The 20,445-nt window shown below is 42.8% G+C and overlaps 1 protein-coding gene and 1 long non-coding RNA gene across 17 annotated transcripts in view; one reads left to right on the forward strand and one right to left on the reverse strand.

The window, feature by feature from the left end:
* The window catches only part of SGCE (sarcoglycan epsilon), a 77,003-nt gene that overhangs the window by 48,578 nt on the left and 7,980 nt on the right, over positions 1-20,445 (reverse strand). For 9 of the 12 annotated variants that reach the window (XM_025206787.1, XM_025206789.1, XM_025206792.1 and 6 more), the window contains one exon: positions 10,427-10,531. Coding sequence is in view for 2 of the 12 variants with exons in the window: in XM_025206793.1 (XP_025062578.1) it covers positions 10,427-10,531 (105 nt within the window). In the remaining 10 variants the exon portion in view is untranslated. Of the gene's footprint in view, positions 1-8,946; positions 9,194-10,426; positions 10,534-20,445 lie in introns of those variants that run through there. The other 3 variants (XM_025206797.1, XM_025206796.1, XM_025206795.1) reach the window with 1 other exon arrangement.
* LOC112550646 overlaps positions 1-20,445 on the forward strand; it is a 125,065-nt gene that overhangs the window by 41,812 nt on the left and 62,808 nt on the right. For all 5 annotated transcript variants that reach the window (XR_003094578.1, XR_003094577.1, XR_003094575.1 and 2 more), the window contains one exon: positions 7,298-7,365. This is a non-coding gene — a long non-coding RNA (uncharacterized LOC112550646). The remainder of the gene's footprint in view (positions 1-7,297; positions 7,366-20,445) is intronic.

Below are 20,445 nucleotides of genomic sequence, written 5' to 3' on the forward strand. Positions count from 1 at the left end.
TCTAATTTATATTTCTGTTCTATATATTTTTTAAAAGCCATATGTTGTAGTTATATAGGATGATGATGAAATATTTCTCAAGCGTAACCGAGTGTATTAAATACTGATAAAGGCAGAGCTTTTTTAAATCAGCAGGTCTAAATAACCTGCATTTGAGTTTAAAAAATTTGGCTCTAAATTATTAATGTGGATTTTCAATAACACTGGAGAAGTTCCAGAGAATGGAAAGAAAGCTCATGTTTTGCCAAAAATTTAAGCAGGAAACAGGAACAACCTGGGTAATTATAGGCCTGTAAGCCTGACTTTTACCCCTAGCACAACAATGGATTAACTGCATCAGGATTCAATTAATACAGAATTAATTCAGTGTAATATAATTCATGACAATCACTGTAAGTTTAAGGAAGATACCTTTCATCAAACACTTTCGATATCTTTTTATTTAATATTTGATGTTTGGTTGAGAAAGGTAATAGAGTTGATTTCTTTTACTTTGATATAAGGCATTTTATGTGGTTCTACAAAATATTTTGATTAAGAAACTAGACTGCTACAAATTAATATGGCACGTATTAAATGAACTAGAATTAACTAGCTGGTTCAAAATGTCACTAAATGGAAAATCATGCTTGAATGGAGATGTTTTTCTAACTGGATTCTGCAGAAATCAGTTCTTGACTCTAAACTATTTAATATTTTTAGCAGTGCCCTGGAAGAATAAAAATACTTACTGATAAAATTTGTAAATGACAGAAAAACTGAGGAGTTGATGATAATGAAAAGTACAGGTCACTGATGCAGAGTGATCTGGATTGTTTGGTAGGCTGTCCCCAAGCTAATTATATTAATTTCTGTTCCAAATGTGAGATCTTTGATACAGGAGTAAAGACTGTAGATAACATTTACAGATTGGAAAATCTCTGTCCTCAGAAGCACAGACTCTGAAAAATTGGGAGTCATGATAGGTAGTAGTAGTAGATGAATACGGCCTTGGAGTATGATGCTGCGGCCAGAAGGATGAATAAACCCTTGTTTATGGATGCCTAAACAAGAGCTATTTCAAATTTGCTGCTTCTAGTTTACTACCCTCCTTCATTTAACAGTAAAATTCTCAACAAAAGCCAACACCACCTCAACCTCTCTTCCTCAGAGAGAAAAACTATGTGGTCCTTAAGATCCAACAGCAAAATTAAAAGAATTCTTCAGCAGAATTTCTTTGAAAGAATACTTCCGCAACAAGAGCTGAACCACCTCTGACCACCTTCTTACATAACAGATAAGACTGGGGTGTTCAACTTTGGCCATATGGGCCAAGTGCCTGGTGCTGGGTTGGTCTGCAAGCCTGATCCAGCATGCATGGGACCAGAGTCCAATTTGAAGCATGCCAGATTAGGCCCTGGTCTGCAACACTGTATTGCAACCATGGCCCAGCTCTGGCCCTAGCCCCAGTCCCATGTCAGACGGGGCTTGCTGCCTTAGCCTCGCCCCTGATCATGCTCGATTAGGCCCCAGTCCTGGCCCTTGCCCTGTGCTGGCTCTAGCCCTGGATGCATTGGATTGGGCCCAAACCCTGGCCTTGGTCTTGGTTCTAGACCTGGCCCCATGTGCACCAGATCAGGCCCTTGACTTGGCTCTGGTCCTAGCCCCGCATGCACTGGATGAAGCCCTGGCCGCAGCACTCTGTGAGCCAAAACAGGCCCCATTTCTGGCCCCAGCCATAGCCCCATGTGCAGTGGATTGGGCTTCAGCCCTGGCCCTGACTCCAGCCCCTTGCACAATGGATTAGGTCATGGCCCTGCCCACATGCATGCCAGAGTCAGGCTCGACTCTAGCTCTGGCCCTGGCCCTGACCCCAGTCCCATGCACATTGGATTGGCCCCTGGCTGCAGCCCCATGCCTGCTGGATCACACCTGGTCCCAGCCCCAGCCTCTGGCCCACAGTTCCCAATATGGCAGTGAGGAAGTGGTGACAGCATTAATTACCACCACCCTATCTTTCCTTCCCTCCCCTCCACCAAATTTCCGGGCTTCTGGGGAGCCCTACAGGCCGGATCACACAGCTCCTTGGGCTGAATCTGGCCCACAGGTTTGGGGTTGAGCACTCCTAAATAAGGCAAACAACAACAACAAAATCAGACTGGACACTTCCAGCAGACAGAAGTGCACAACGGACTACTACATCAACTGTTTTAGACAGAAAGCTGAATGTCAAGAATGTCTAATAGTGACATTCTTGACAAAAGCCAAAACCATCACCCTCAGAGAGAAAAGCCACGAGGTCCTTAAAGTCTAGAAACAAAATAGTAATCAAACCAGCAGGCAAAGGAGGACCTATAAGCATCCTCAACCACCAAGTCTACATCAATGATGCTAACAGACAATTCTGATAACAATACCTATAAATAACTTGGGGAGGATGCCACAACAGTATTTGATCTGGAACAGGAAAATATTATTAAATTCTTCCCACACCAGCTTCAGGAAAATCTACTTCCACTAATCCCCTACTCTCCTACCCCAGGAACATTTTTTATGCTCCCAAAATTCACAAACAAAGTGACCCTGGCAGAGCCATCATATCCAACTGTGGTACCATCACGGAAAAGCTATGAGGATTCATACAAACCATCCTGAAACCACTTGTCAGTCAAAGAGCAGGTTTCCTACAAGATGCAATAGACTTCCTCAACAAGATCTGGAACATCAACCATCTCCCTGAGAAGGCCACACTTACAACCATGGATATCACCAACCTATACACTAACATCCTGCACCATGAAGGCACAGCTGCCTTCCTAAAATACTTATAACAACATGGACTACACTCAGATTTGCAACATGTTGACAAATCATCTACTTCCTTACCTACAAGTTCACTTTCAACAATGGACACTTCCTCCAACCTACGGGTACAGTTATGTGCACAAAGATGTCCCCAACCAATATACCACCCTCTTCATGAGCCATCTGCAGGAGGAATTCTTAGAAAACTGCACTAAACCACTATTCCACCTGAGTTACACAGCTGATATTTTCATCATCTTAACCAAACACCTAGACTCACTAACTGACTTCCAACACAAATGTAACACGTGTTAACTTTCAATCCAATTCTCTCTGGAGTGTTCCTACCTTAACATCAACTTTCTAGACACTATTATCTGCATCTGGGATGGCACCCTACAAACCACTATACAGGTTTCCCTTGCTTTATGCAGGTTCTGTATGTGCAAATTCACTCTTATGTGATGACCCTTTTTATACCAAAAATTCATTATATGTGAGGTAAATTCACTCTTATGCAATTGGTGTGGTGGAAGCCCAGTCAGCTCCTTTGTGCAGTACATTGTGGGAGTGACGCACACCAAATACAGTCTCCTGTGTGGATCTGTGCTCTTCACTCGTTGTCTGCAACCTGTGTTTTTGTAGTGCCATCCCCATTATGATAGTGCCCTGTGCTTGTGTGTACTGTCTGCTGTTGCTGAGTACCAAAATTGTCTTGTAGAAGTGGTAGAAATGGATCTGCGGTCAGTACAGTTGAGGTTTTGGAATGTATCCCTATAGGTTACATTGTAAAGTGGGTTCCCTTTATGCAAATTAGAGTTATGTGCCACTTTCCACGAATGCATATACAGCATAAAGTAGGGGAAACCTGTATACAAAAAACCCACAGACCACCATAGACTTGTGTCCCAAACCAACAATCATTCCAAATACACCAAAAAAACCCCAACCCTGTAACCTACTGCCAGGCCTCAGGTACCACTGCATCTGCTCCAAAGAGAATACTCATAATACCCACTTTGCCAGCCTTAAATCTGTCTTTATATAACAAGGACATTTCAACAGAGAAATAGACCATATCTTTCTAACAGCCACCCAAATGCCATGCTACTGCATGGTACCTGCTACAATACAAAAAAAAACCCCATCACTGCATGCCCTCGGTGGTCACCTACGGTCACCCCACATTTGAAGTGATAAAATGACTCATCAAGCAATTATAGCATATATTTGGAAAAACTGAGACCTTGAGAGAAATATTTCCACTCTTCCTCCCCTACTCTTGGCTTTCAAACAACCCCCTAACCTTGCACAACTCATCATGAAAAGCAAATTCCACACAGTGATGAGAAAACTTCAGAGAGGTTGTGGCTTTTCTGTAACATTAGCTGCAAATCATGTCAATAGCTCTCCACTGCTACAACAAACAACACTTCTTACAACAACCCCACCAGATTCCATGGATTCCGCACATCTATGCCAAAATGTTATATAGGTCATCCAGTGTACCAAATGCTCTCATGCAAACTATGTGGGTGAAACAAAACTAAAACTACACATGGTAATTAATGATCACAGGAAAAAAGATTGAGGACAGAAACACATATAGGAGGAGACTTTTTACAAAACAACCATTCATTTTCTGACTTCACTATCCTCAGGCTCAAGGGAAATTTACAAAACCCCTTCAAAAGGTCAGCCTAGAAACTAAAATTCCTAAACTGGCTGTACCCTAAAAACCAAGGACTGAACAAAGACATGGACTTCACAGATCACTATAATCTACCAGAATCCTGCTAATCTTTCTTCATACCATGGGTGATAACACCATGGGTGTTCCCTTATAAAAGGTCTTGAGCTTCCACTAATTAAGCTATCTTATTTTGTCTGCCAGTTACCCCTCAGAATTTTTTTCTTCTCCAATTTCATAACCCTACAGACTTTTAGGCCTTGCTATGTCTGCTTTCTCCTCAGACTGGAGAATAATGCACTGTATTTAAAAGCTCATCTAAATCGATCCAAGCTATGCAACTGATCCAATAAAAGCTGTCACCCACAAAACTCCTTCTCATGTTTCCTGAATCATCATGGTGACAACATCGCTCCAACACTACTATCCTCCATTTTACAAATCTGTTTCTTAGCATCATCTGAACTTTGTATTTATTCTTATTATAAATGCATGATCTACAATGTGTCATATTGATTATAATATCCTTTCTATAGTTTTCTAAAGTAAATTTACTATTTGAAGACCAAACCGATACAAATAAAACAAGCCATCTGGCTGAGGTAGGGACAGTAGAGCTGGACAACCTTTAGAGATGATCTTTCTCTGGAAGGGAAAGTGATGTTTAGGCTAGTGATTCCCAAAGGATGTGCCACGATCTCCCTGTATGAGGTAAATGCTTCCCTGCCCCATCCTGCACCAGCCCCAGCTACTTCATTGGCACCTATAACTGCTCCTGAGGACTGCTGCTGCCTTTCCCCACCCTCTCCTAGCCAGGTAGAAGCTATGCCAGTTTCCCCCGCCCTGCCCCAACCATGCTCTCAGCAGCACACTCTGGTGCGAGAGTGTGGCTGGGCAGACACATAAACAAAGTTCCACCCTGCAGCCCAGCTTGTTCCTTCCACACCTCCCAGGTCAACAGGAGGGACCACAGGGGTGGTTGCTAGTGTGTAAGACCTTGCAGGAACAGCCTCAGCACTCTTGTCCCTGTGGTACAGACCAGGCATCAGAATGGGGCAGACAGTGGAAAGAACACAGCACAGCAGGGTGAGGTCCTGCCCTCCCCCCACCCCACCCCTAAATAGCACCAGCCAATTCAGTGATTCTCAGCTTTTTAGCCTTGAGGCCCCCCTTCCTTATCTTTTCTGAATTTAGATCTATCTCCATGATTTTCAACTGAAAAATGAAATTCAGAAAGTTACGGAGGGGTGCCTTAGGCTTAAAAGGTTGAGAACCACTGGTATAGAAACTAATCCTTTGCTTAAAGCAAGATATATTTGGTGTCATTTTTTGACAATACATCTCAGCACTGGTATTATTTCTTCTGGCAAGGTATTAGAATATGTTATATGTTTTGAAAAATATACATCTGTATACCTGTTCAGGTGTAAGAGTGAAGTGTGCCGCCAATTTTAATCCAGGAGAAAAGTGTGCCCCAGGCATCAGAAATTTGGGAACACTGGTTTAGAACACCGAAGATTTTGGTGCAGCTACCGCTTCTTTTTTATATATGTTCCCTACATACGTAGTTAGTATCTTTAATGGACTACCCACTGGCCCCCATTTCACAAATCTGCACGAAGTGTGGCCCAATATCCCAACTCCATCCATTATTATGGTCCTTCTGCCCACTGTGGAATTGGATGTATGACAGCTACCTCTGCTACATAGCAGCTGTGTGTGTGCGTGTAATATCAGATACAACACGTATCTTCACTGATGGACTCACCATGCTGAGCTCCACAGAACAGTGCTCCGCCTTAACATACTATTAAGATCAAGCCCACGTTGCTGATGCCATCCAATCTGGCAAGATTTCTTTTTTAGTCTTTCACTATGCCAGACTTGTCACCTGATTTGTGCTCACAACACAGTGCTATAATCACTATTCCATTCTTTGCACAGGATATTTTGAATCAGGCTTTCCAGGATTAATATTTTTAAGCCCCACATATATTATTGAGCAGATTTCAGTGCAAGAAAATTTCCATTAAATATCACTAGCTCAGTGAAAAGAGTAGTCTACTAAGAGAGACATTCAAGATGAATACCTTACCATGTATCTTACTAAATATCTACTACCCACCTATTGACAGTAAAAAAACTATCAAAATCAATAATACTCATGATCCTTTTCCTTATTTATATGTTAATGTGGTTATAATTACTGCTTTTTCCCATTGTGAATGTTATTTTTTTATACTGTACTAAACAACTAGACCCTACAATAATTTATCAGTAGGAATAAAAATAAATGTAAATGGTCTTAAAATGTAAATATATTTTATGAATAGCCTTATCTGTGTTAGTAAACTAATAATTATTAATATATTTTAGTTTTCATTTCACTAAACTAACCTAGAATTACTTGCTGTATATAGTCAAAATTGCTAAGTATACCCACCATCTTGCCTTAGTAATCCAATAGTCTTTCACTCCCTTTTGTGTATGAACTGTATAATTCTCAAGGAACCAAATATAAATTCATATAGAATTCTAGCAAAAGAGCTGAAAACATAATTTAAAAATGAAATTCACAGAATCCAAAAGGTAAGAAATACATGATGACTATATATGAAGGTGTATCAGATATCAAAAGAGAAAAATAATTATTTTCAGGGCACTTAACTAAAAATCATTTTCAAACAGGAGAAACAATGAAAAGCTAGGCTCTATTTTCTCTACAAGAATAGCTATAGAAGATTAGTAATAAAGAGACTACAGTGGGCAATTTCTGCAGAAAAATTATTTCTCTAACCTACGTATGTATTATGTCTTACACAGGTCCGCTGGGTACTGCCAAATATACAGCCTAAGGTATTCCTGGTAATGGGGCATATCCTGTTGTTGAGGTAAGCAACCCACTATGTACACATGTTCAAATGATATGGGAGAATTCTCTCAGGCTTATTTTCCTGGTAAAAAAAATAACTTAGACTCTGAACCAATATTCGAATGCTGAGCCCCTGAAGAGCAGAGAGCCTGTAGTGCTGATACTTGTGCAGCCAGGAGGCCCCTGGTGCGCACACATGCACAGTGTGCTCTCCATACATCCTATGTCTGTCTGGAGACAGATGGCAGTAATGCATTGGGCAGTCCTGACTGGCTGACAGAGACTGCTCAGGGTGAGTATGTGTCCCTGCAGAACAATTTAGGAATTGGGAAGGGGGGGTGTTTACATCCTGCTCAGCTGCATCAGTAGAGTCCCAAGCAACATAATGTCTCCCTGGGGCTTTGTGGGGAGCAGGAGCAAAGCACACTGCGATGCTGGAGGACTGTGCTGTGGCTTGTCTTAGAAGGAAACAGACATTCACTATCCGAGAAGAAACTCTCCCAGGAGTGATTTAACTCTGGTTGTTCCCAGGTTGTTTTTCTCCCAGAGCAGGCACTTTTGCTCTGGGACAACAATCCAGAACATCTGTACACTTGTGGTTTTTCCTGGGAGACTAGTGGAAGTAGAAGGAAGTTCAAAATAATTTTCAAATGAATCAGTTAAAACTAATCTGATTAAACTTGGTAAGAACAAATTGTACATGCCAAGAACAGCTTTAGAATTTAGCCTATGACTAAAGTAAAGATAATATTTGTCTACAGTGGGAAAATGGGGGGCAGGTTAAAATGTTAACTCTCATATTCTGATTAATTAACTTATTTAAGCAAGCATTAATCGTTCTGTATTAAATGAAAGCCCTGGTTTCAGTAGTGATAAACAGCAGTATCCAAAACAATTTTAGTTTCTTAGCCTAGGTGTGGCACTGAAGGGTAGAGTTTTAGCCTCCATGTAGACATGTTAGGGATGCATGTTCATTTGCAGTACTACAAAGTGACAACCCCCTGGCTAGAGTGCTACAAAATCTCCCAAAGGAGTAGTCTCCAGCCAAGGGGCTGCTTCTCAAGGGTCCTGATACTTGTCCACTTTAGCTTCTTACCCACTACAACCCCAAAATACATTACAAACCAAAAACAACCTATAAATGTGCCACAAGCAAAAAGTAGGGGAAACTGTGGTATTGACAATGCCCTGCTACAGCAATGATGGAGAAGGAGTTGATTAATATACGCTCAGAAGTTCACAGGAAGAAGTCCATGCCTTATTTTACAGCGAACGGCAAAAAAATCCAATCCTTGCTAATCCAACCTGGGGAAAACTTTTCTTCCTAACCCCAATTCTGTCTCCTCAATAATCTCTGAGTGAGTCTATAAAGGAGCATGCAAGTGACCTACAATGTTGAGGTACAAAATTGAACATGCTCATTGACTCCTAAATGTTATTCCCATAAACCAGATTGCCAAATATTATCAATGGTGTCTGTGACACCATTTTATGGAAAATGGAATAAAATCTCTACCTTCTACAAAAGAGTATTTAAATTCCTTTATTAATGGTCACATGGCACAGAATAAGTACTCTAGCACACAAAAAAATTACTTACATTCACTGAATTGTTTCTCTTACGCCTTGTTGCAGTAGGATTCTTTTTTGCCAGAGACCCCCAAGGATTGATACGGCTCTTCGTCTGATTCAGTATCAAGTGAACTTCAATAGTAACCCCTAAGCACTATTACAAGTATCTTCCCTGCAATATGCAAACACGTGGCTTTTTTTAGACGTTATAGGAGTGACCTTTGGTGGTACCAGCCTCGCATCCTCCGTTGGTGTGTGAGATGTTTCTGGTTTTCCTGCAGTTCAAGCAGAAATTCCATGACTGCCCCCCGACTCCCAAGAGTAACAGCACAAACACACAGCATGTCTTTGTTTGTCCATTACTTTTGTGACTGTCTCATCTCAAATTGTCCAGTCCTCAAGTTCCTTATCTCATCTTTTTAGATAAGGTATTCCAATCCTATTCAGTTTTTGGTTTTGTTGCCTTTTAGGGAAACTGATATACCTGGTTCACCCACCATACCAGTCACTGCGCTCACTTTTTCCCACTGCCTTATAAGGCACTGTACAATTTATTGCTTAGTTCTGGAAAGGCCTAGACTATGGCCAACAGCCTTAGCATAAATTAGTTTTCCCACTACACTCCTTGCTTGAAAAACACCATGAAAGCTTTTCTGTGGATTCTAGGATCTAATGCCTGAAAGAGCTGGAAATCATGCATACTTGGGAAAGAAGTAAACAGGCTGGCGACAGAGGTAGGAGGGATAAAAAAAACATTTACCACTAACTCCAGGCAAAATAATTCAATCCCAACCTAACAGATCCTGGGGACAGTCAGGTAATGTGAGTTTCTCTATCAGAGAGGCCAGGTTGTAAACTGTCAGAGACAAGAGCTGATAGAAAGGAAAAATGTGTATGATTCTCATCTCCCACAGACTTCAGAGGTTCCACCAGGCTGGTGGCAGACCTGCAGCTTGCTGGATGTGAGAGGGGGAAACTCCACCTTTCCTAGCAATATATATGGATCCTGGCAACGACTAGCGCTGCAAACAAAACCAAATGCTTTCTAAGCCACTTAACATTGTCTCAGATGTCTACTGATTGCAGTAAAATTCAACTATAGTAGTATTCATGTGAATGCAAAAGCATTTATTTTTTCTATCTAGAAACATGGAAACATATTTTAATATTTAAAATATTTTAAGAGTTATAAGTTATTGCATTAAGCACACTGCAAAGATATTTTCAAGCAACCAGCAGTGACAGGAAAATATGCAATAGTGAGTTATACATACAGCCATTATTTTAAGCAAAGCCATAAGCCGCAAAAGGAAAAAATGTGGGAAACTGACACACAGAAATCCAAAGGTTTAGAGGATTAGAAAACTATTGGACTTTTTTCAGAATTACTTACCTCAAGGTATCAACTTAATAATAAAATAAGCATATGACTGAAAAAGCAAAAGTAATATTGAAAGCACATGTTGACTGAACCCACAATGGGATTTATATTTACAACCTAAACTCACCATTCTTCTCAACAGCCTTTATTCTGCTGATAAGAAAACTGTTGGCTTGCTTAGTCTTCCAGTTAACTGTTCCATTTATGGCATCAGCAGAGCTTAACAAAAAAGCTTTTCAAAATAAAACAAATGCAAAAAAAAAGTGAATTAGTCAGATTAACAGAATCCCACAAATCAAATGCCTGCAACTGGAATTGGATTCTTTCTAAGATAGCCTTTATTTTCAAATGTTCTTCAGTTTAGAAACAGAATAAAAATAACAAAAATAAAACAAAAACAAGCCAACCCCCCCTTGCCACCATCACACCAAATGACAAAGGTATTTATATAACTGGTGGTTATATATTTTGACCTTCTCTTTCCAAGTAAGGCCAGATCTACCCCATAGACTTTTGCTGCTGGAACAATGTTATTCAGGGTCATGATCCCGCTCCATGTGGAAGTACCTGAATAAGCTACACCACTAAAAGGCCATTATTTAAGCTGCATCCATGTCAAGAGCACACTGGTAGTATAATATAGTGGTATAGCTACACTGGTAATGTGTTTTTTATTGTAAACATGGTTTAAGAGGTTGAATAACAACTCATATTCAGTTCCATCTATTCTCTTGATAGTGCTGTCGATTAAACACTTTCCTCTGTTAACTGACAGAGGGCATTGTTACACGTTACACTGTGAGCTGTACAAATGTTAATAGGCTTAGTGCTAGCTTGCAATCACACCTTCAATTTGAGCAGCACATTTGTGGGGAGTGGCCACACCGAAATGGAAGAGGAGCTGGGTTATGAGGCTCAAGAGATAATCCTGCCCTGGAGCGGCATAACTTTGAGCTGTATAACAAATGCTTTAAACCACTTAAAGGTGTTAACGCAGGAACAAGCAAAGTTCGACCCGTGGGTTGGATCCGGGTGGCTGTGGACTCCATTTCCCAGCTGGAGCCCGGGCAGAGCCATGATCTCCTGCTTGTGCGCCCCTGCCTGGAGCATGCAGGGTGCAGGTTGCGGCTCTGCCCTGGCTCCGGAGCAAGCTGCCCTCATCCCAAGTTCCAGCGGCTCCAGAGCAGCTCCCTATGCTGCTCTGCTGTGTGCTGAGGCTGGGCTTCATGGCAACCCCAGCCTGAGCTTTCCTGTCTAGGTGTGGCTGGGGTCTCCACGGAGACCGGCCCAAGCTATGAGGGCAGGGGCTGCTAGGAAATGGAGTCTGGATGCCAGCCGGATTGGCCATTTTGCCCACCCCTATGTTAACATATGGACAATCCAGGGGTTAACATCTCCAGGGGCCACCCAAAATTAATATATAACAAGTTAGTCAGTGGAAGATGAGTGATCTAGGTCTCTCTCCCCAATACCAAATAAATGATAATATCATTTGATCAAAGTGTGCTCTATATAACATTATTTCATTTGTCACACACATGTAATATATTGACTCAAAAACTCATTAAAATTCAAACATACAGTAGGTGATTATTTTATGCAAGCACACTGGGACTTTTAAACATAAAGAGTAAATGTTAAAAGATTTACTTGAGGCAGTTAAATATAACTATGTTTATGTAACATTAGTGTGGGGGCTCCAATCCACCTGTCCCATGCTCCAGCACTGGCTAGGGAACCCCAAGAGTGGCATTGCTGCAGAGACTGGGCTGCAGGCTCTCAGCAAACAGCTGGAACTTCCAACTCTCAAACCCAACAGCAAAATTCTGTTTGATCTTGGGGATCGTTGCAACTCCTAGCGCTTCCTGCAAAGCACTATGAGTTTCAACAGGGAGCTGTGCCCTAGGTCTAATGGGTCCGCAAAAGAAGACCATGATCAATCAAAAGTAAGTGAATATCTACACTTACAATTCAAAGGGGTCTACACCTCCATTCAAAAATATTTAGGGGCCCACAAATCAAAAGAGATTGAAAACCACTGGTCTAGGGAGCACATCAAGCTTCTACAAACCCAGTATTGCAAGGCAAAGGATGGCAACAACTGTCAGGATGCCCAGGAGATGAACCAGGATCTTCCATGCCTACAAGCAGTAGGGATGTGAAAGGTTAAATGATTAATCATTAATGGTGGTTAAATGATTATTCATTAATGATTATTCATTAATCATTTAACCCATAAGTGAGTGATAACTGGTTAGTTTACCAATTATCCTTTAGCTCCTGGTGGGCACAGTCTGGTAGAAAAGCGGGGAAGGGAGTGCTCCAGCAAGAATCAGGAGAGAGAGGGATGGGGAGAGGGAGGGGCAAGGGGGACTAGCCTAAGAGGAAAAAGCTACAGCTTAATAACTCATCAGTTAAGCAATTAGGTGCTTGTTCACAGGTGCTGCTCCCTCCCTCCCAATGCAGGGCTTCACTGGAATGTGTTGTTTGGCTGGGCTTCTCTCTCCCAGTTCCCCCAGTCAAAGTTCATCCAGGAGCCTGAGTAGCTACTGTGTTATCGGTGGATCGTTTAACCAATATAATTAGAGGAGGTTAAACAAATATTTTAAAAATATATTTACATCCTAAAAGGCAGAGGCCTAGGCTGCAGCACCTCCAAGCCGCAAATCAAATACCAATGGGAGCCATAAGTCCTTGATGAGAGAGCTGTAAACCCCTCCCATTTTCTCTTGGACCTTGTCCCAAGAAGTCAAATGGATGTTGTGGACTCTCCAGTCTTGCTCCTGTCTTTGACTTTCTGGTCTTGATCAGCTGCTGCCCTGTCTACAATCTTGGCACTGACCCTGGCTACCTGGATTCTGGTAAGCCCCTGACTGGTTGTTGTGTCCTAGTCCCTGCTTTCTGTTCCTATTTCTTGATCCCTGGGTCCTGCTTCCTGAGGTCCTAGTTCTATCCTTATTCCTGGTTCCTGCCTGTTAACCCCTCTGCTCTGGACTGCTTTGCTGGCTCCTGACCTAGCCTGGTGTCTGCCTAGGTTGAAGGCCTGCACAATGAATCAAGCAATTCCTCTTCTACCCATTTTTATTACAAGGCATTTCATCAGGTTCTCACCACCAGCCCCACCATAGAATCTACTGTCCTGAATAACTTGTTTCTTAACAGTGACAGTTTAATTATTGGATAGAAGGAAGACTGGGTGAGGACAGACCTTAAGGGGACGGCAAAGGAAGATGAGATAATCTCACAGAGAAATTGTGGTGCTAAGCCCCAGGGTCAAATCATGCAGGTTAATGTGCCACCAAACATCCTAAATCCATTTCCCAAGGACTTATTTGGAATTAACTAGAAAAGGAGTGAGTGATGCAGTAGCAGGAACTGTATCAGCCAGTTTGCTATTCATCAACCTTGTTGTTTATTATATAATCTGTGAAAAGTATAATGTTAACTGTGATGCATATCTGGATTACGATAGAAAACAGTACTGTTACAGAGGATACTATAAACAGCAGAATAAGCCTAACTAATACCAGTTAAGGGTAGAGACTGTGATATTTCCGTTCCTTCCTCCTCAATATAGATCTTAATACATCTGCTTTAACTGGCTTCCAGGTGAAGGTGGTAGAACTAAGCATAAGATGAGTGATTAATTTATAATTTGAATTTAGTAGTAAAAAAAAAAAAAAAATCAGACTGACAGGTCATATCTCTGCATACACTCTTTTGTTTGTAACTGCTGTGCCAGTATAATAATATTCACTGTCATTAGCATTAAAGCATTGTCCCAGGTAGCACAGAATATGAATCCCAATGCAGAGCTTCTTCCTCATCTCAGGAGCAGGGCCAGAGCCCAAAAGCAAATTAATAAAGGAGCTAGCCAGACTGCAATTTCAAGGAAGCAGTGGATAAGAGATGGGCTTCCTCTGCATCTTCAGGAGGAAGAGAGCAGCAGTGGCAAGATTTAAAATTTTATTGGGGGAATAGAGAGAGCTCCAACTTTTTTCACTTGGGTTGATTTCATTTGCATGAACAGAAATCATAGAGATGACTTCACATGGAATGGGTACATCTTAAGGCTGGCTCACGAACCATCATTTGCTTTGGTCACCAGCCATCATAGGATTGGGTTAGAATCAGAAGGGAGTTAGATCCCAGCATTTAGTCTAAATTGCACGCCCACAGCTCTGGGCATATCAATTTGTAGGCAAAAATTAACACAATGGGCATGTGACAGCTGAAAAGTATGCCTGTGTGATAAAGGTGCTTGCTGAAGGCTCTATGAAGATTAGACCAAGTGTTTTTCTGCATTTGTTTAGATATTAAGCTATATGTTGTTGCTAAAATCTAATTAAAGTTTAAGATGTAGTAAGGCCTTGTATAAAATAAGACTTAGTAAATTTAGCAAAGCCTTGAAGTAGTAAGGCCCTGTGACATAGTTAAAATTACCTTATCAAAGGAATGCAAGGCTTGTAATGCTATTGGTCAGTCTAAGGACAGTTGAAGTAAAAAGAATCTGAGTGCTTGTACGTTATCGGAACCATTCAGAAGCTATAAATTAGCTGGAATATCTGGAAACCATTCTGAAGGAAGATAGAGGAGATAGCAAGGAGAAACTTGCTGTGCATCAGGCATCAGAGGGGACTGCCGATAAGTTGCCGACGCGAATTGTTTTTGTCTGTCATTGTTTGTCTTGTTACGACGTGTAGTTGTGTTTTTGTTAAGTCGATAAACCTTTCTTACCTTTCTACCCCCGACCATACTCTCAATCCTGAACACTCCGCAGGCATCTGGGACATGGGCACATGTCCATTCAAAATACATCTGGATGCAGATGTTTTCTTTGTTTATATATATACTGCACACAGTTTTTAGCAGAGTTAGAAGGACCATTGAATTTAGCCTAAGCAGATAGTTAGACATGTCAAAACCCAGTCTATGTATGCAAATGTAAGTTATTGAATATATACCAGGCACATGCATCTTTGTTGCTTCTCCACTTCGGAAACTTTACTCAATTTGTAAGCTTTTGTCTCGAAACATCTTACGTAAGACCTGCTGTTTGCATTACAGAAATATAGAAAGCAAGATTATAGACTGTGAGTTTCTGTTACACTTCTTTAAATTATCAGCTAGACAGCAGGGTCAATTCAGCAAAATATATTATTAGTTCCGCTATTTTCCATGCACTTGCAAAATACAAGAAAAACTAATTTAGAAGGAAAAAAAATCTTCATAATAGTGTTGCTGTAATATATTTGGGGCCAGATCCTACTCAACCTTAAATATCTAACTGTGATTTTTATTCCACCGTATTCAGGTCCCTGAATATCCAATAATGAATCTAATGTTTGCATCATAGCCTTAAAACTAAGTCAGAAAAAGGCAGCAAGGAGGGGGACCATTCACCCTCTTTTGCATTAACAGGTTTTCCGTCAATTGAAGGTCATATTTAATTGCTTAATAGGGGGAAAAGGATCTGTCTTTTAGGTTTATGTATAGGATGTATCTTGATACTACACAATATTTTGATTAATAGAGTAATAATAAATTAATTATGGCATATAATACATGATTTAAAAACTGACTGACTGATAGGTTTCAAAATGCAAATTTAAATGGAAAATCACTACCAAGTATGTGTATTTCCACTGGAGTCCTACAGGGACCAGTTCTGGCTCCTATAATGTATAATATTGTCAATGCTCCAGAAGAAAACAAGTCAGGCAGAAGTCATGTCTTCACTGAAGATTGCAGGTAACAGAGGTTGGGAGAGTGGTAAATAATTAAGAGTACAAGCCACTAATGCAAAGTGATCTGGATTGCTTGATAAACTGAGCACCATCAAATAATAAGTTTTAACATAAGCAAATGCAAAGTTATGCCTTACATCTAGGAACAAAGAATGCAGGCTATACCGATTCTATGCAGTATAGAAGACAGGCAGTGCCTCTAAAGATTTGGGGGTTTTCATAAATAACAATATATAGGTATTAAGCGAACATGAGCTCTCAGTACAACACTGGCTAAAATAGCTAATGTTACGTTTGTGTGTATAAACAGGGGACTATTGAGAAGGGAGATTATTTGGTACTGGTGTGAGAAGGTTGAGAGAAGTGCCCTGAAAATCACTAAAGAATTGACAAAACAGAAGCATCGTAACTAGCAAGTTTTGTGCCCTAGAAAATCTCTACTGAAGGGAGAGGCGGGGGGGCGTACGAAGCACCAGAAAGCAGGAAAAGGGGCTCAGTCTTATGTGCCCCAGGCACTGGTTACTGCTGTCACAGCATGGTTTGACTGAGAACGCTGCCATTCTGGCATCCCCTCCAAGTCAACACCCATGGCACGTGCCCTAGTCACCCACCCTTGTGGGTGCTACAATTGTGCTACATGCTTTACATCAAGCTCAACAAGCTCAATCTATTTATCTGAGTAAAGAGAAAGCTAAGAGATGATTTAATCACAATCTGTAAGTATCTAAGTGGTAAAAAAAAAATCAATAATGGTATGCCTTTTTATTTAACACACAGAGGTACACCTTTAACAAGATCTAATAGCTAGAAATTAAGGCTAGACAAATTCTAGCTAGAAATAAAGGGCAAATTTTAACAGTAAAATTATAAATCAATGGAATAATTTCCCACTGGGATATTTGTGGCAAATCCTTCATTACCAGAAAGTTTAAATTATGCTCTTGTTCAACCATAGCCATTTGGACTGGAAATAAGAATTAAATTCCTATTAATCATACGTTCTGTGTTGTATATGGAGTCAAACCAAATTATCACAGTGGTTATTTGGGGCCTTAATCTGTAAAACTATTAATAGTTTTATTAATGTTAAACCAAAACATTGCAAGTTTTTTTTACATGGTTTAAATATTTTATATATACATTTGTTTTGATAACCTGGGTAACTATCACCAAGCAAACTGTCTGACATATACTTGTGAATATATCATTTCCTGGAGAACCCCAAGAAGGACCCCTGATATAAGGCCTTTTAATAAGCCTTTTACATTAAAGGTGAATTTCACCTTTAATGGGCCAGTATTTCCATTTCTATGACTACTGCAAGCAATGGCAGAAGAAGAAAAGCTATTTTTAAATTAATAATTGTAATGTTACCACATTCTAATCTATCTCTGATGATACAAAGGGTGATGCAAAAAATGTGATACGCTTCCCAGCATAGCTGGCTCTTACAATACACCCTTTGGAGTACTTGGCATAACTCCCTGATGGGAGTAGAAAAGCATGGTTAGTGCGTGCTGACTATCCTAAAATGGATATGGTCCCTTGGTATCATCACCTTTCCTCATGTATATTAGAGCAGGGGTTCCCAACTTTTTAGGCCGAGGACCATAAGCTGCGGACCAGCAATGACCAGCATACTGTGGGCCGGTAGCCAACCCTTCTTTATATTCAGTATAAAAAAAGATTGGCTACTGGTCCACAGTATGCTGGTCACTTCTAGTAAGCGGTTTGGTGGTCCGCAGTCACTTCCAGTCCGGCAGCCAACCCTATCATAGATTTCATAGACATTAGGGCTGGAAGGGACCTCGGAAGATCATCGAGTCCAGCCACCTACCCCAGGGGCAGGAAGTCAGCTGGGGTCATAAGATCCCAGCAAGATAAGCATCCAAATTTCTCTTTAAGGTGTTCAGTGAAGGTGCTTGAACCACCTCTGATGGCAGGCTATTCCAGACCTCGGGGGCTCAGACAGTAAAGAAATTCTTCCTTATGTCCAGCCTCAAATGGTCTTGCAGTAGTTTATAACCGTTTGACCTCGTCATCCCTTGGGGCGCTTTGGTGAACAAACGTTCCCCCAGATACTGGTGGTCACCCTTGATAAACTTATAGGTGGCCATCAGATCACCCCTGAGCCTGCACTTTTCCAGGCTAAAGAGCCCCATAGCTCTCAGCCTGTTATCGTAAGGTCTGTTTTCCTGACCTCTGATCATGCACGTGGCTCTTCTCTGGACTCTCTCAAGATTCTCCACATCCTTTTTGAATTGTGGAGCCCAAAACTGGATGCAGTACCCCAGCTATGGCCTCACCAAGGCCAAGAACAACAGGAGAATGACGTCCCAGGATTTGCTTGAGAAGCATCTATAGATGCAAGCCAGCATTTTGCTCACTTTACTAGCCGCAGCATCACATTGAAGGCTCATGTTCATTCCGTGGTCAATCATGACCCCCAAGTCCCTTTCATCCGTAGTGCTAGCCAGCGTAGCACTGCTGAGCCTATAAGGATGCTGCAGGTTTTTCCTCACGAGGTGGAGAACCTTGCATATTTTGGTGTTAAACACCATGAGGTTCTCATCCGCCCATTTCCTGAGCCTGTTGAGGTCAGCCTGGATTGCCCTCCTGTCCTCAGGTGTGGATGCTTTACCCCAGAATTTGGTGTCGTTGGAGTCAGAAGCGGACTGGCCAAGTTGGCCAAAGTCCACATCATTAATGAAGAGGTTGAACAATATAGGTCCAAGGACAGAGCCTTGGGGGACCCCAAGGCTCAGGGCGGTTAGGATCTGGAACCAACTTCCAAGGGAAGTGGTGCTCGCTCCTACCCTGGGGGTCTTCAAAAGGAGGCTAGGTAGACACCTTGGTGGGGTCGTTTGACCCCAGCATTCATTCCTGCCCATGGCAGGGGGTTGGACTTGATGATCTGCTCAGGTCCCTTCCGACCCTACCAACTATAAAACTATGAAACTATGACCCCACTGGTCACAGGGCACCATGACAATTGACTTTCATCAACCACTACCTTCTGGGTCCAACCATGGCCAGGTGGTTGGGAACCCCTGTATTAGAGCGCCTCGTAAGGGAACCAGGTTTTCCATTTCCCACAGAAAATGGAGAAAAACATGGATTTCCCTATTTACCTGAGGAAAATGCAGATTTTTCATTGTAATGGCGAAACCCATGGATTTTGCACTTTTGCAAAGCACTCTCTGCAGGCTGGCACAGTTCCAGCCTGCAAGGGGCTGGGGGGGAACCAGAAGGGTGGTCAGACGGGGGTGCCACGTGCATGTATATGCACGTGGCCACCAGGCAGCTTGGAGAGCAACCTCCACAGGAAAGTCTGGGGTGGGGGGGAGGGGGATTGAGGCCACCATAGGGAGGGAGGGAGCAAGCTGGGCAGGCCTGGGGTTAGGGCTGTTACCCAACTGGGCGGTATGTGGGGCTTGGGGCCCAGGGACAGAGTGCACGGCCACTGGGCCCCAGCGGGGAATGGAACGAGGCCACAGGCAGCTCGTCTGGGGGCTGAGTCGGCTCCCTGCCATTGCGTGCATTCTCAGGGAGGCCGGGAACACATCGCCAGGGCAGCACAGAGCTCACGGCAGCAACAAGCTTCCCCGTGTGGACATGCTCTGCCCTGCAGTGCCGGGTCGCACCCACTGGGCTGCGGAGGCCTCAGGGGGAGCAGCAGGGTGGGGAACTGGAGCCTGCAGCAGGCAGCCCACGCCCTCCCTGCGCACAAATCTGGGGGGCATGGGACCGCTCTGGCTCCCCAGGAGTGCATGAAGTGGCAGAGAGCATGCAGCAGGTGAAGGGAGCTGGGCTCCATACTCCGCTCCACTGTAGCAGCTGCCACCTCCTGCAGGTGGCAGCTGGGGCTCGGGTGCTGCTGCGGGGGGCAGGAAGCTGCTGACTTGGGACCCTGGCCCCATAGCCCTGGGAGCTGGGGACCTCTTCTGATAGGAGTGTGGGGGGGAGGTTGTGAGGGGCATGAGCAGAGCCAGGGGACTGTGCATGGGGAGTGAGGGGCACTGGCAAGGCCAGGGGGATATGTAGGGGGAGCAAAGGGCACTAGCAGGACCAGGAAGCTGTGTTTAGGAGGAGTGAAGGGCAACACCACAGCTGGGAGGCTGGGGGAGGGCGTGAGGGATAAGCAGGGCCAGGAGGCTTTGTGGAGGGAGTGAGGGGCACTGGGGGGAGATGTGTGGAGGGAGCAAAGGGCACTGGCAGGACCGGAAGGCTGTGTTCAGGAGGAGTGAACGGCACCAGCAGGGCTGGGGGGAGGGGTGAGGGGCACCAGCAGGGCCGGGGGCTGTGGCTCAGGAGTGAGAGGCCTGAATCTGTGTTCTCTGAGCTAAAAAGGTAGAGGGAGCTCTGATTTTCCATTATAAAATACCCAAAATCAAATACC

This window comes from Alligator sinensis, unplaced genomic scaffold (genome assembly GCF_000455745.1).
Source record: "Alligator sinensis unplaced genomic scaffold, ASM45574v1 scaffold436_1, whole genome shotgun sequence".
Classification (NCBI taxonomy): domain Eukaryota; kingdom Metazoa; phylum Chordata; order Crocodylia; family Alligatoridae; genus Alligator; species Alligator sinensis.